The sequence below is a fragment of the Poecilia reticulata genome, linkage group LG8 (genome assembly GCF_000633615.1).
Source record: "Poecilia reticulata strain Guanapo linkage group LG8, Guppy_female_1.0+MT, whole genome shotgun sequence".
Classification (NCBI taxonomy): Eukaryota; Metazoa; Chordata; class Actinopteri; order Cyprinodontiformes; family Poeciliidae; genus Poecilia; species Poecilia reticulata.
Window position 1 is genome coordinate 21933503 of NC_024338.1, and position 13780 is coordinate 21947282.

The 13780-nt window shown below is 37.7% G+C and overlaps 1 protein-coding gene and 3 gene segments (V, D, J or C); 3 read left to right on the forward strand and 1 right to left on the reverse strand.

Annotated features, from left to right (window-relative positions):
* Window positions 1-900: 900 nt before the first annotated feature.
* On the forward strand, window positions 901-1377 carry LOC108166478 (Ig heavy chain V region 186-1-like). The segment is given in 2 exon segments: window positions 901-972; window positions 1064-1377. Coding segments are annotated over 2 exon segments (360 nt in total).
* A 731-nt stretch (window positions 1378-2108) lies between these two features.
* Window positions 2109-2726, forward strand: LOC108166495 (Ig heavy chain V region 6.96-like). The segment is given in 2 exon segments: window positions 2109-2199; window positions 2276-2726. Coding segments are annotated over 2 exon segments (378 nt in total).
* A 455-nt stretch (window positions 2727-3181) lies between these two features.
* LOC103469168 (gastrula zinc finger protein XlCGF57.1-like) lies at window positions 3182-7723 on the reverse strand. Its single transcript, XM_008416692.2, has 3 exons — window positions 7360-7723; window positions 5877-6011; window positions 3182-5790 (listed from the first exon to the last, which is right to left on the reverse strand). Exons 2-3 carry the CDS (start codon window positions 5897-5899, stop codon window positions 4446-4448), a joined length of 1368 nt encoding a protein of 455 aa, XP_008414914.1. The 5' UTR covers window positions 5900-6011; window positions 7360-7723; the 3' UTR covers window positions 3182-4445.
* A 4012-nt stretch (window positions 7724-11735) lies between these two features.
* Window positions 11736-12235, forward strand: LOC103469178 (Ig heavy chain V region 914-like). The segment is given in 2 exon segments: window positions 11736-11781; window positions 11868-12235. Coding segments are annotated over 2 exon segments (414 nt in total).
* Window positions 12236-13780: the final 1545 nt, after the last annotated feature.

Below are 13780 nucleotides of genomic sequence, written 5' to 3' on the forward strand. Positions count from 1 at the left end.
CGTGGGTTTTCTCCGGGTACTCCAGTTTCCTCCCACAGTCCAAAAACATGACTGTCAGGTTAATTGGCCTCTCCAAATTGCCCCTAGGTGTGAGTGTGTGTGTGTGCATGGTTGTGTGTCCTATGTGTCTCTGTGTTGCCCTGCGACAGACTGGCAACCTGTCCAGGGTGTACCCTGCCTCTCACCCAAAACATTGGCTGGAGATGGGCACCTGAAAAGTCTGCTGTCTATTTCTGTGCAAGAGACCCACAAGCAGCAAAGCTGTGCAAAAACCAACCTGTTATAATAAACCACCAGAGGGGGAGCTCTAACTTTTCTATTGGGTGTATTTGAGCTCTAAGACTATTTCTAATTTCATGAATTTGACAACTTTCTTATCTTGATCTTTCTATTTAAAAGAAAAACCCAATACCAACATAAAGAACATAATATTTTTGAATATTTACAAAAAAGCTTTTACTTTTAGCTGTTTTTAAATAATAATATTTTTACTTAACATTTATCAGTTAAACTTTACAATTAAAGCTCAATATAATTCTGAAGTTATAAAGTTTCTAGAGTTGCATTTAAAATGCAATAGATCCAAAAAATAACTTCATATATCTACCATGTATTAAAATTTACTCAGAGGTGAGTAAGAATTAGTATGTATAGTCAGTCATATAAACACAGAAACACCAAGCTACATTAATGTTTATATTGTCCCTTTGTAATACAATCACATAATTAATGTGAAATGACCATTATGAAATGAAGGATACTTTCCATTCTTGATCACATGTAAAGCATTTTTGTATCACGTGCTTCTGATTTGATTTGTTGGTTTGTAATTATGCAAATCAGAAGTGTCAGACTTTATACAACAGATCTGATGCTGTCAGCTGCAGAAGAACAGAAACTCCCATCAGATCACCATCAACATCATCATGTTCTATGTAGCTCTGCTGCTTCTGCTGCTGGCTGCTGCACCCTGTGAGTCTCACTGAGACAGAAACATTTACAGCTTCAGCACATTAAATTGAATATTTATTGCTGATAACAGTTCTAATGTTTCCTCCCACAGGTGTGAATTGTGAACAGCTGACACAGCCAGCCTCTGTGACTCTGCAGCCAGGTCAGAGTCTGATCATCAACTGTCAGGTCTCTTATGATCTTAATAGCTACTACACAGCTTGGATCAGACAGCCTGCTGGGAAAGGACTGGAGTGGATTGGCAGAGACACAGATTTCAAAGATTCATTAAAAAACAAATTTGGAGGTAGTTTAGACACTTCCAGTAAAACAGCAACTCTGAACGGACAGAATCTGCAGCCTGAAGACTCTGCAGTGTATTACTGTGCTAGACAGAGAGGCACAGTGACACAAACAAGCAGCTGAGCTGTACAAAAACCCCTGAACAGGCTGTCAAACCATAAGAGAGGATCTCTGGCTTCCTTGTTATTATTTCAACTTAAAACAGTTATGTTTAAAATTTAACTGTGACAACATGACAGTTAACCAAGAAAAAAATTCTGATCATACATTTTTAGAGGTTATAAATAATATTTCAGTAATTTGTGTCTTTATCAATACTTGATGTGGATTCGAAACAAAAAAAAAAAAAACAGGAACATACATCATATGTCACCATATCACCTGAACCAATGGTTAAAAAAACCCAGAATCTGAAGGATTGGCCTTCAGTTAAAGGTTTATTGATTATTGATAAGAAACTTGAAATGGATTTATTTAACTGAACATGAAGGAAAATGTACACTGAGTGTTTTACTGTTAACCAGATCCTTTTCTTGTTGAATTACTTTCTAAAATCAAAGCGAACAAAGACAAACATGTCTTGTGAGGGAAAAGTGTCAAATAAAAAACACACTCTGTTAAAGAAAAGTTCATAAAATGATTTCCTGTTTTTCAAAATTACAACTGGAATCAAGCAGATGGAATTTATTTGAAAATGACAAAATATTAAAATATCTGGACATAATCTAAAATAATTTGTTTTCATGAATCACGTGAATCTTTTCTTCACCAGGAGGAGTCAATGCAAATACTAACACCTCAACTTTTATACATCTGTTCGTTTAACACAGACCTGCCACAGAGTGAGTCAGTGGCAGACACTGCATGCATAGAAGAAAATGGCTTTTACAATGCTCAGATTTCAGGTTGTCCTTACCTTTATTATTGTGTCTTTAAGCTGGAACGGTAAGAACAAAGATATTTTTAATCAAGTTAAAAGCTTGCTTTCAAAGGGAATTAATATTGGTTTGTTTTTCTGCAGGAATTGATGGTCAAACACTGACTGAGTCTGAATCAGTGGTTAAAAGGCCTGGAGAATCTCACAGACTGACCTGCACATATTCTGGATTTGGTGGTAATAGCTGGAACGCTTGGATCAGACAGGCAGCTGGAAAAGGACTGGAGTGGGTCGCTACTATCAGTGACACCAGCAGCTACATCTACTACTCTGACTCAGTAAGAGGCCGGTTCACCATCTCCAGAGACAACAGCAGAAGTCAAGTGTATCTGCAGATGAACAGCCTGACAGCTGGAGATTCTGCTGTTTATTACTGCGCTCGAGAGACACAGTGACACAGAAAGCAGAAACACTGAACAAAAACTCCTCAGAGCATGAATAGTTTAACAAGAAGCCACCACAGGGAGAGCCATCAGACCAAAAATAAACTTGGATATATTTGCAGTAATTGCTGGATGGGTATGTAGGTAGATATAAGACTGAAGCCTTTGAAGAATATTTTTGTAAAAAGATAATACATTTTATGATTAAAAGTTTTTGTTTATTGTCAAAGTTTTTCTGATCATAAAAAGTACATAGACACAATGTTTTTTTTTAGCTTAAGGTTAAAATCAGCTAGTTTTCTTATGATTGCTTTTTTAAAAGATCATATTTATAGGGCTGAATACAAGTTCAGTCTTATAATTATATATCCATGAATAGAACAAAAATAATGAAGCCTTGCTTAACAACCTGCAAGTAAAAACATTTGTACCTTATCTATCTGAAGTGAGGATTACTGAATAGGACGTTCCATTTTGAAGGATGCAAAAAGAAATAGGACAATTGTTTGTTAGGTCTCCATGGAATTAAGTTACTGAAATAAAAGAAATTGCATGATAAATGATTCCAAATATGTAAACTGCAACACAATCTGAGGATAACCCTGCATTAAATGGACAATTTATGTCGAGCTTTATTTTAGATGCCAAAAACAATGAGATTTACAGAACAGAGATCATTTAGTCTGTTGTTGRTCATTTCATTTAAAACACCTCTCACCTCACATGCAGCTTGGAAAAAAAACAGACACACACACAAGTGACCATCTGTGCTCTTCATCCAAAATATTTGCAAAATATGCTGCTCCTTTATTTGAAGGCAAAATATTATATTGCGAGAACATGCAGAGGACAAATCCTACAACACATTTATACAAACAAATTTGAACATTATCAAAAACTTTATTTCAGAACTCAGAGTAAAACTTGACCCATTAAACTCAGATTGATATATTTCAAGCAGYCATTTCTGTGATTCTTTGATTTCACTTATGGCTTACATGAACCGATTGAAAAAGCAGTTTTTAAACAWTTTTATGACCTAAACAATAAAGGAAAAACTTCTTACTTAACAAATTTCCAGCTGCCACTCGTAGACAGTCTGCAYMAGGGGSTTAAGAAACAAAAGGTAAATCCTAAAGAAGCTGGCTAGTCACAGAGTGACAGAGTGACCAGGAATTATTATGGAAGAAAAAAGCATGGTACAAAAAGGAGCAAAGGGAGAAGACTATCATTATGATGATGCTAATTTTATTTTTCAGGACTTGCCTTCACTGCCATTGTCAGCTTGATTAGCCAGAAAGCAGGCCTGATCTAAAGGCYATGGAGAGTATTATCAGGAGGAAAGTAAGGGGCATCAACCCAATAATGTGGCTGGACTGAGAGCAGCTTTTAAAGCAACCTGGGCTTCGTTTACACCTCAGCAGCAAAACCGCAAGATCATTGCCTCTGTACCACAGCATGATGGACAGCAATCCAGGCAAAAGGAGCCACAATAAAATATTTACACTGTGCAGTTTAGCAAACCAACATTTGTCTCAAAGATCTTTTTTTTATTGGTCTTATGTAATATTCTAATGTTGAGGTAATTTGTAGTTTGGTTTGTGTTAGCTGTCAGGCATGATCATCAAAAACTGAATAAAAACTCTTGAAATAAATCAATCTGAGTTAATCTATATAATCAACACAGCTCCTTTTTAAATAAAATTACTGAAAAAAATACATTTTGATGATATTCTTTGACCAAAGTGAAGCCATATCTTGTGACATTCATATATGGGGAAAGCACTGGTTTTAGTCAGAGTCCGYCATCCAGCAAAAAGCTTTTTATACCTGGACTGAGGTTTATTAATATGGATCAAGCCGCCTCTTTCTCAGGGGTGTTGAGTTTCCATGTGTCTGTTCAAAGACGTTCTTTCTCGAAAACATTTCCCACATGTCAGACACGGAAAGGGCCTCTCACCCGTGTGAGTTCTCATGTGGATGTTTAAATTACTCTTTTTACCAAAACTTTTTCCACAGGTGAGACATGGAAAAGGCTTCTCCCCGGTGTGAGTTCTCATGTGAGACCTCAAATCACAGCTCTGGCAAAAGCCTTTGGCGCACACTTCGCAGGTGTAYGGCTTGTCGTCCGTGTGTCCCCGTTTGTGTTTGGTCAGATACCGTCTTTGACTGAACCTTTTCCCACATRTGGGACACAAGAAAGGCTTCTCCTCTGTGTGCGTCTTCATGTGGACCGTCATGAAGGTTTTTTCTCTGAAACTCTTCCCGCAGGTGGGACATGAAAAAGGCTTCTCACCCGAGTGGGTGCTCATGTGGCAATTCAAGGCAGACTTCGTAATGAAGCTTCTCTTGCAGGTTAGACACGTGAAAGGCCTGTTGCCCGTGTGCGTCTTCATGTGAGCCGTCAAATTGGCGCGAACGCCGTAAGACTTGCCACACAGCTCGCATCTGTGGGGCTTCTCGCCAGTGTGCGTTACCATGTGACACTTCAGACAGTTTTTTCTCATGAAGGTTTTGCCGCAGAGCCTGCACCGGAAAGGCTTCTTCCCTATGTGGATCCTCATGTGATCCTTCAGATGGCCGTTCTGACTGAAACTTTTACTGCAGAACTCGCACGAATACGGCCTCTCGCCCGTGTGAGTTCTCACGTGAGTGTTGAGCTGACCGTTGTCGCTGAAGGCTTTGCCGCACGCGTCGCAGGAATACRACTTCTCTCCCGTGTGAGTTCTCATGTGGCTGTTCAGTCCGTATTTTCGGCCAAAGCATTTGCCGCAGACCCCACACAGGAAGGGTTTCTCACCCGTGTGAGTTCTCTTATGATCGGTCAAATGGTTTTTTTTCCGGAACTCCTTCCCGCAGATGTCGCAGCGGTGCAGCACACTTTTACCGCAGATTTCCGGGTCCTGGTACTCAGCTTTAACGGGACTCTGAGAGAGGAGTTCATTCCCACTTTGGTCCTCGTCGCTGTCGTCCGTTTCCTCTTCTGAAGAACTTTCCACATAAGTCTCAATCTCTTGCTTTATTTCTAGYTGCTGGTCATCTGGACGGACGTACAGTTCCTTGTCTTCCTCTTTAACCTGAACAAACTTTGGTTTCTCCTGTGTCTCATTAGGCCAAACTGCTTCTGGTTCTTCATGGTTGGACTCCGTCTCTTGCTGCGAGACAATCTGGTCACGAGAATCCRCAGACATTGACGGATGTAATTCTGCGGAAGATCTGAGGGAAATACAAAAAAAAAAACAATATTAGTGGGATTTGAGAAAAATTACAAACACATCTACTTTATGCAGCTGTGTATGTACCTCATGGTCCTGAAAGCAGACATAAAGCCCAGTAAAAGCTTTATTTTCCAACAGCTGACAGTTTTACTCTTGGTGTCCGATRAAATACATGCAGCCTGGTGTTCATCTGTTGATCTTGGAGTTCATTCTGTAAAGCTGGAAAATGTCAKCTATGTTAATAGATATATTATGTTTCACACTTTTTGAACTGTTTGTGTATATTTTCTATTATGATGGCTGGTAATGAAGTCAAAGTATGACAGGTACCACTATCATGTACCGATAAGCTAATGAAATTAGACTTATAGCTAAATAAACAAGTCTAAGAATGAAACACAAATATCTAGACTATCATAAACTCTGAATATTACCTTACAGTAGCAGAGCAGCTAATGTTCACTACTGTTAATATGGCAGCGAGGTTCAAATTTGAGTATATCATCTAATTATTCATTATCAACAAGAGCATCTTGTTGATAATAGTTAAGCATAACTATGAGCCATTTTCCCTTGGTCCTACTAAAAGATATGACAAACGCTGCAAAGCCTACAAAAAAACGTTTMGTCAAGATATGGAAAATTTAAGAACAATCAGAGAACCRGGACTAAAGAGTTATCAAGATTTCAGAGTAGTGACAGAAAAAGAGTGGATATTTAGAATTTCTATGAATGATAACATTTATAGGTAAAGTTATCCAGAGAAAATTGGGAAAGCCTGGAGAGCAGCTGTTGCTGTTGCARGCTTTACACTTCCACCATTTTACAAGCATGTTTAATAGAAAGCCACAACACATTTACAGCCCAAATAAAGGAAAAACTCGCAAAACAAAAAAAATCAAAAACAATACTTGAATGTATCCCTAATTTGTGTGACCTGYATGACAGCTCACTCTTGCCTGTATACTGAAGAATCAGATTAACTTTACATAGTTTTGGGTGAAATCAGGCTGATTACAGCATCTTTAAACAAGAACAAAAACTCAAACACATAAWTAAAAAATATATACATACTAAAAAAGGGTGTAGGTCAAAGTAGATCGAAGTGTGGAAAGTATTTTACAAAAGCATAAAATGAAGGAAATGTGTTGTTAAAAGTCTAGCAGAACATGTGATTTAGTTATTGCTAGATGTTAACAAAGAAACCATCTGATGCAATATTGAAAAGGTGATTATATATGTGTACCGACTTTTTATTGTGGTTTACTATTCTTGTTTAATAAGGACAGAGGCACAGGTTTATTAAACCTAAAGCAAATCAATAGCTTGGAAAAGTTTGAGGTCAGAACAATGTGCTCTGCTATGGCTAATCGTTAGCATTTACACAGAGAAAAAATGATTTGCTCCGCCACYGATATCTTACTTTATGYAAGATATTTAATGCTAAAAATTTCACCACAAAGTCTCACTTCAAAACATCCACATTATTCATTTTGAGGCCTGCATTATAGTGTTGATTRCATGCAGTTATTGCTAATGCTAACGTTTTTGTTGGTTTTTCTCTTACYGTTTATATTTGTTGATGCTTGCAGAAAAAGCTGGTGAAACTCCAGTGCCTGATAAATGTCCCGACYGCTGTGAGAAGTATCTTCAGTGTCTTTCTAAATAAACAGAAAGGTCAGTAGTGACTCTAGAGTTAGCCTCCTGTAATTCATCTCCTGCCAGCTTGTTTTGCTCGTGATGCAGGAAGAAACTGGTTGCTGCAGACAAGCTGGCTCAATCACCAGAAGCTAGTAAAAACGCTGAGACCTCACATTTCTTTGTGAGAAACGAAGAGGTATAGTTAGCATATATTTACACACAATCTAGGAGGGAAAAAGCCTAGCTGGGATCGTGTGTTTGTGTGGAGGTGGAGGTGTGGCTACACTTAGAGGAAGTCTGGTCCGGTAAAGTTCTGACTTTCAAAATAAAAGCCTACTTCACCCAAACCTTCAAGTCTTCGAAGTAAAAATGAGCCATGTGAAGTGGATTATTTTAAAATAAAAGATAATAACTTTTTCATTATCGGTAACACTGATAAGTGAAATTAAAGGTTAGATAAAAATAATTTAAAAAAATACACTTTTTTTTCATCAAAAAACGACTAACTGGTTTTGAACCAAGTCAGACAAATGCAATTTAGACTCTTATCTCAAGCACTCATTCAACTATAAAGTATGAATTCATTCAGTGGTCAAAAAAATCTGCCAGGACATTTAGTCTAACCTGCAGAGAAACTATCTTCATATTCAGCTGCTGGGAGGGAAAATGGATCACAATTTGCGAGTAAAAAATTGTTGAGATTGATTTAGTTTTTCTTATATCAGTGAAACCACTGTAAAAGGGTAGCAGACACCTACAGAGGTCTGTACTTTGACCAGAAGGTGGCAGAAGAAGCAAACAGTTACAGTAATAATGATGTACGTCATACAGTTGTACAGAAAAAACAGTCATTAACAACATGACAGCAACAGATGTTGTGTCTGTTATTGAGAAAGTAACACTCAGGAGTAACACTAGTCAACACTGTAAGACATTTTGTGGAAATTCAGGCTTTTTCCCTACTGGAAAGGATCCAACCTCTCATTTGGAAAATGTGGTATCAACTGGATCAGAAAATCCATCAGAAAAACATTTAAATTTGTGGGCTACATTTAAACAGAATAATGTAGAACATATTACTCGAGCAGTTTTCAGGGCTGATTAAAAATCATCAGAGAAAGCAGCAGCACGACAAAATTCAGTGTTCAAAGTGGAGGAGATAAACAGAATGTTTTTTCCAACAACAATGGTCATGTTGCTGAAAATGGGGTGTCTCTAATTTAGCAGCACCTTGTAAAAAGACATAAAGCAGCAAAATATGTGATGTAAATTATATTTCTCAAAGAAATTGACATTTTAATGTTCTTATTTAACCATTTTTGCTTTACAGTGTAAAGGAATATAATCATGGGGCTTTTTTATTGAGTTTGGTGGTAAATGTGTTTCTGAATAATGTGAAAATACAATTGTTTTGTAAAATAACAGTGTCATTATCCATAATCTGCTGTGGAGGAGGAGCCAATGAAAAACAAACCTGCCTACATCTGTGTATTTAAGTTAAGAACTGAGACCAGCAGATACAGTTTAACAACATGGACTACAGGAGCGGACTGCTGCTTTTATTCATCTGCTGTGCAGGTGAAATGTTGACGTTTTATCAGATTTTCTCAATTAAATGTTTGATTTGCCTACATTTAACAAGGCAATACATGAAGCTAAGATTGTTTCAATTCTTTTTTCCCCTCAAAGGTGCTGATGGGCAAACTCTGACTGAATCTGAATCAGTGGTTAAAACACAGGGAGAATCTCACAAACTGACCTGCACAGCCTCTGGATTCTCAATCAGTAGCAGGTGGATGCACTGGATCAGACAGGCTCCTGGAAAAGGACTGGAATGGGTTGCTGCTCATTATGACAATAGGAACATAATTTATTCACAGTCAGTTCAAGGCCGGTTCACCATCTCCAGAGATGACGGCAGAAATCAGCTGTATCTGCAGATGAACAGCCTGAGAACAGAAGATTCTGCTGTTTATTACTGCGCTCGAGACGCACAGTGACTGAAGTTGGTTTAGCAGCTGTACAAAAACCTCAGTGCCTTCAAAGTTATCTGAAGGGAGTCTTAATTTTTGACACTTTCCCTCTGCTCCCTCATACTCAGGTTTTCTCATCCCCACTACTCTGAAGTTACTGCTGTTTGTGTAAACTGTTCCCGGGTTATTTGCAAGAATTGGTTGCTGCTCATGTCTGGGTTGTCGCTTGTCTAATCTGGGTTAATCAATAAATGTTTTTTTTCCTTCATATACCTGCCTTCTTCCTGCTTGCCTCTGAGTCCTTTATCAACTCCAGTTATAAGCAAAACTTCCCCAGAAACTCATAGCACTTTTCCTTCAAATTTTATTCATTAAAAGAAAAAAATGTGTTGACTTTTTTGTGCATCAAATGGTTACTGTTATAAACCCATCTCTAATGAGTTCTTCTTAGTTTGAAACCTGAACTGAAGTCAGATATTTTGTTACTTCAGCTAAGTGAAAACATGAACTCACATTGTTCTGCTTGCTCTCAGTCTTTGTGGTGAGTTCCTCCAGCTCCTTAGGTTGCATTAGACAGTGTTTTTATTGGAGATTTGAAGATATAAAACAAAACCTGTCATGAAGAGTTCTCATAATAACCAGTTCAGTTACTCTACTACTCAGCAAGTAACAATTTCAGAATATGGAGGCTCAGTGTCTTTTTTTATTTTTTATTTTTTTATAAATTGTGTTTATYTCAAAAACCTGGAGTTTCAACTCCACCCTCCCTCGCAGGAGGAGTCAATGCAAAGCTGAACAATTTCCAGGTTTATCTGTGTGACTGTGGCAAGGCTGTCAGAGAACAAGAATCACACAGAAACAAGATGAAGAATAAATTTAGTYTGCTGTTTTTTGTCATTTGCTTTACGGGTGAGAAAATATCAAGAGAACTWTGACCTCCCTTTGTGAAGCTGTTTTCTAACAACTATATATTTTTTTTTATCTGCTTTATTTCACAGGTGTTTGTTGTCAGACTTTGACAGAATCTGATCCAGCGGTTAAAAGACCAGGAGAATCTCACAGACTGACCTGTACAGCCTCTGGATTCTCAATCAATGGCTGGTGGATACACTGGATCAGACAGGCTCCTGGAAAAGGACTGGAGTGGCTTGCTGCWCATTATAATGATGGCAACATACRTTACTCTCAGTCAGYTCAAGGCCGATTCAYCATCTCCAGAGACAACAGCAGAGAGCAGGTGTATCTGCAGATGAACAGCCTGAGAACAGAAGATTCTGCTGTTTATTACTGYGCTCGAGARTCACAGTGACTGAAGACGGTTCATCTGCCGTACAAAAACCTYAAATCCCCTCAGAGTTGTTTTGTGGGTTAATTTCTTTTCTGTATGAGACACGGATGTAAAACTAAAAATGATACAGCTGTCACGTCAAACTCTGACACTACGACTGAAGAATAAGAGAGGAACATTTTTATCACTGTCCAACCAGCTTGGAAGTTGTATATATAATTTAAGGAAACATGACTCAGATGTGTRTCATAGAAAACAAATATTTTCCATTTTAATTTCTTTGCATAAATTGACTGACTGAGGCCTCTAAAATGTCCTATTCAGACCTCCAGTAAAACAGTGTTGATGGATGTAAAGACATTCACCAGAGTTAACAGCAACAACATGGTGTATTTTCAGATTATCCATTAAATCCGCAGAAGCTGGACAAAAACTCCTCACAAGGCACAAATTAAGAATACTGAGCTTCAATAGATGTTTATGACTTCCTGTTAGCAGAGGTTCCATAAAAGTGTGTTTTAAGAAAAATATTTGTGTTTTGGTTCTCCTCTATAAAGACCTTTATTTTGATGAACCTTCAACATTAGTGTGAAAAAGAAATATATACCAACTGCAAAGATAAATTGTAAAAATACCWGTGAATGCATGCAAAAAACTGGTCAACAATTATAAGAAGGGTTTCACTATGAAACAGAAATGTTTCATAAATAATAAAGATTTATGACATGCCATTTTGTTAGGATGACAAGCATCGGTTTTGGTTACCTGACAGAAGGCAAAAGAAAAAAAAAGTAAAATAAATAAATCTGCCATTGCAAAAGATGCATTATTATTAACTTAATTATGTATTTTTAGAGAGATAACTAAATTYCACCAGGAAAGATATGTCAGACATCTTTACCTCTTAAATCTGAGTTTGAGGTCCACCCTCCCTGACAGGAGGAGTCAATGCAAAGCTAAATAACTCCCAGCTGTATTTATATGACTGTGGTCACAGGTGAGGCTGTCAAAGAACCAAAATCAAAATCACGCTGAGACACAATGGACTACAAACATGARCTGATGGTTTTTATCATTTGCTTGACAGGTGAGAAATTGGTGACAAAAATTAATTGTGCCCTTTTGAAACTTTTAGAGCAGCAGCTAGACTAATTTTACTGTGTTGCTTCACAGGCATTTACTGTCAAACTCTGACAGAATCTGGATCAGTGGTTAAAAAACCAGGAGAATCCCACAAACTGACCTGTACAGCTTCTGGATTCTCATTCAGCAGCTACTGGATGAACTGGATCAGACAGGCTCCTGGRAAAGGACCAGAGTGGGTCGCTCAAATCAGTAGTGGTGGTAGTGGCAAGTACTACTCACAGTCAGTCCAGGGCCGGTTCACCATCTCCAGAGACAACAGCAGAGATGAGCTTTATCTGCAGATGAACAGCCTGAGAACAGAGGATTCTGCTGTTTACCACTGCGTTCGAGAGGCACAGYGACTGAAGTCRCTTCTGCAGCTGTACAAAAACCTCAATYTGCTCAGAGTTATCTAGTGGAATATTTTATTTTCTCTGTGAAGCCTGTCTGCAAAACTAAGATTCAGTTTCCACAACATAACAAAACAGTGATCCTAAGATTTAAGAGGAATAAATCCATACAATAAATGTTTCCTTTTCCACCACTCTACCACATTCGGAAATATTGGATCTGATGCCAAAAAATTGCAAAATATCTACAATCAATCAACAAATGCTAAATTGATTTTTAAGTCGTTTTGTCATTTAATTCGATTCAAAGTTTATTCTGAAAACAATTGAAGGTATTCATTTCCTAAAGTATGGAAGAATCCCTCTAAACACGATCTGTAAAAATTATGCATAATTATTTTATGCATAATCTGCAGCCATGGTGMAAAAACACAGCGTACCACTCAGTGTCACTTTTTGAACACATAACCGTTTCACTTTTAATGGCTGTTACCATATAAAGAGGTGATAACAGAGTTTCACATAAACCCACATAAATCACATTATTAACCCTTCACTGTCTTAGAGTCAAATCATGTTATTTAACATTTCTCATAACATTTCCTCATGGTAACAAATGCAACTTGTATTTGTACACACTATCCTGAAACCATTAAACTCTACTATTTAAGGTTCAAAGYCTACTTCTGTCTTCCCATAACATTACATAAATAAGTCTATTTTATGTGACTAAATCAAAGTCACATAAAGTCTGAAAAAGACTAGTCTATAAATAAATACAGTTAAACCTATAATAATCATCAATGCATACTTCTGGAAATGCATGTTACAAATCTGAGGGTGGAGTTCACCTTTTGRCCTCCACCCTCCCTGCTAGGAGGAGTCAATGCAAAACTTTTGTGTTTTCCAGCTTTATTAGTGGGACTGTGGAAATGCTGTCAGAGAGCAAGAATCCCACTGAAACATGATGGACTGCAAATCTGGGTTGTTAATTTTTATCATCTGCTTTACAGGTAAGAAATAGCTGACAGGACTTTAATCTGCTTTAGAGAAACTATTTTTCTTACAATGACTATATGTTTCTGCTTCACAGGCATTTATTGTCAGACTTTGACAGAATCTGAACCAGCAGTAAAAAGACCAGGAGAATCTCACAAACTGACCTGTACAACGTCTGGAWTCWCATTCAGCAKCTACTGGATGCATTGGATCAGACAGGCTCCTGGAAAAGGACTGGAATGGCTTGCAATAATTAGATCTGACAGCGGGGAAATGTATTACTCACRGTCAGTCCAGGGCAGGTTCACCATCTCCAGAGACAATGGAAGAGAKSAGCTGTATCTGCAGATGAACAACCTGAGAACAGAAGATTCTGCTGTTTATTTCTGCGCTCKAGACGCACAGTGACTGAAGCTGTTTAAGCAGCTGTGCAAAAACCTCAATCCCCCTCAGAGTTATCTAGTGGTTTGTTTTATTTTCTCTGTCAGACTTGTCTGTAAAACCGACAGTTCTTTAGTTCATGTTTTTAATTTTAAAATATATCATTTTAAAAATAAGCTTCAATGCAAACACTATTACTTATATTTTATCATGCATAAATGTGCTTTATTT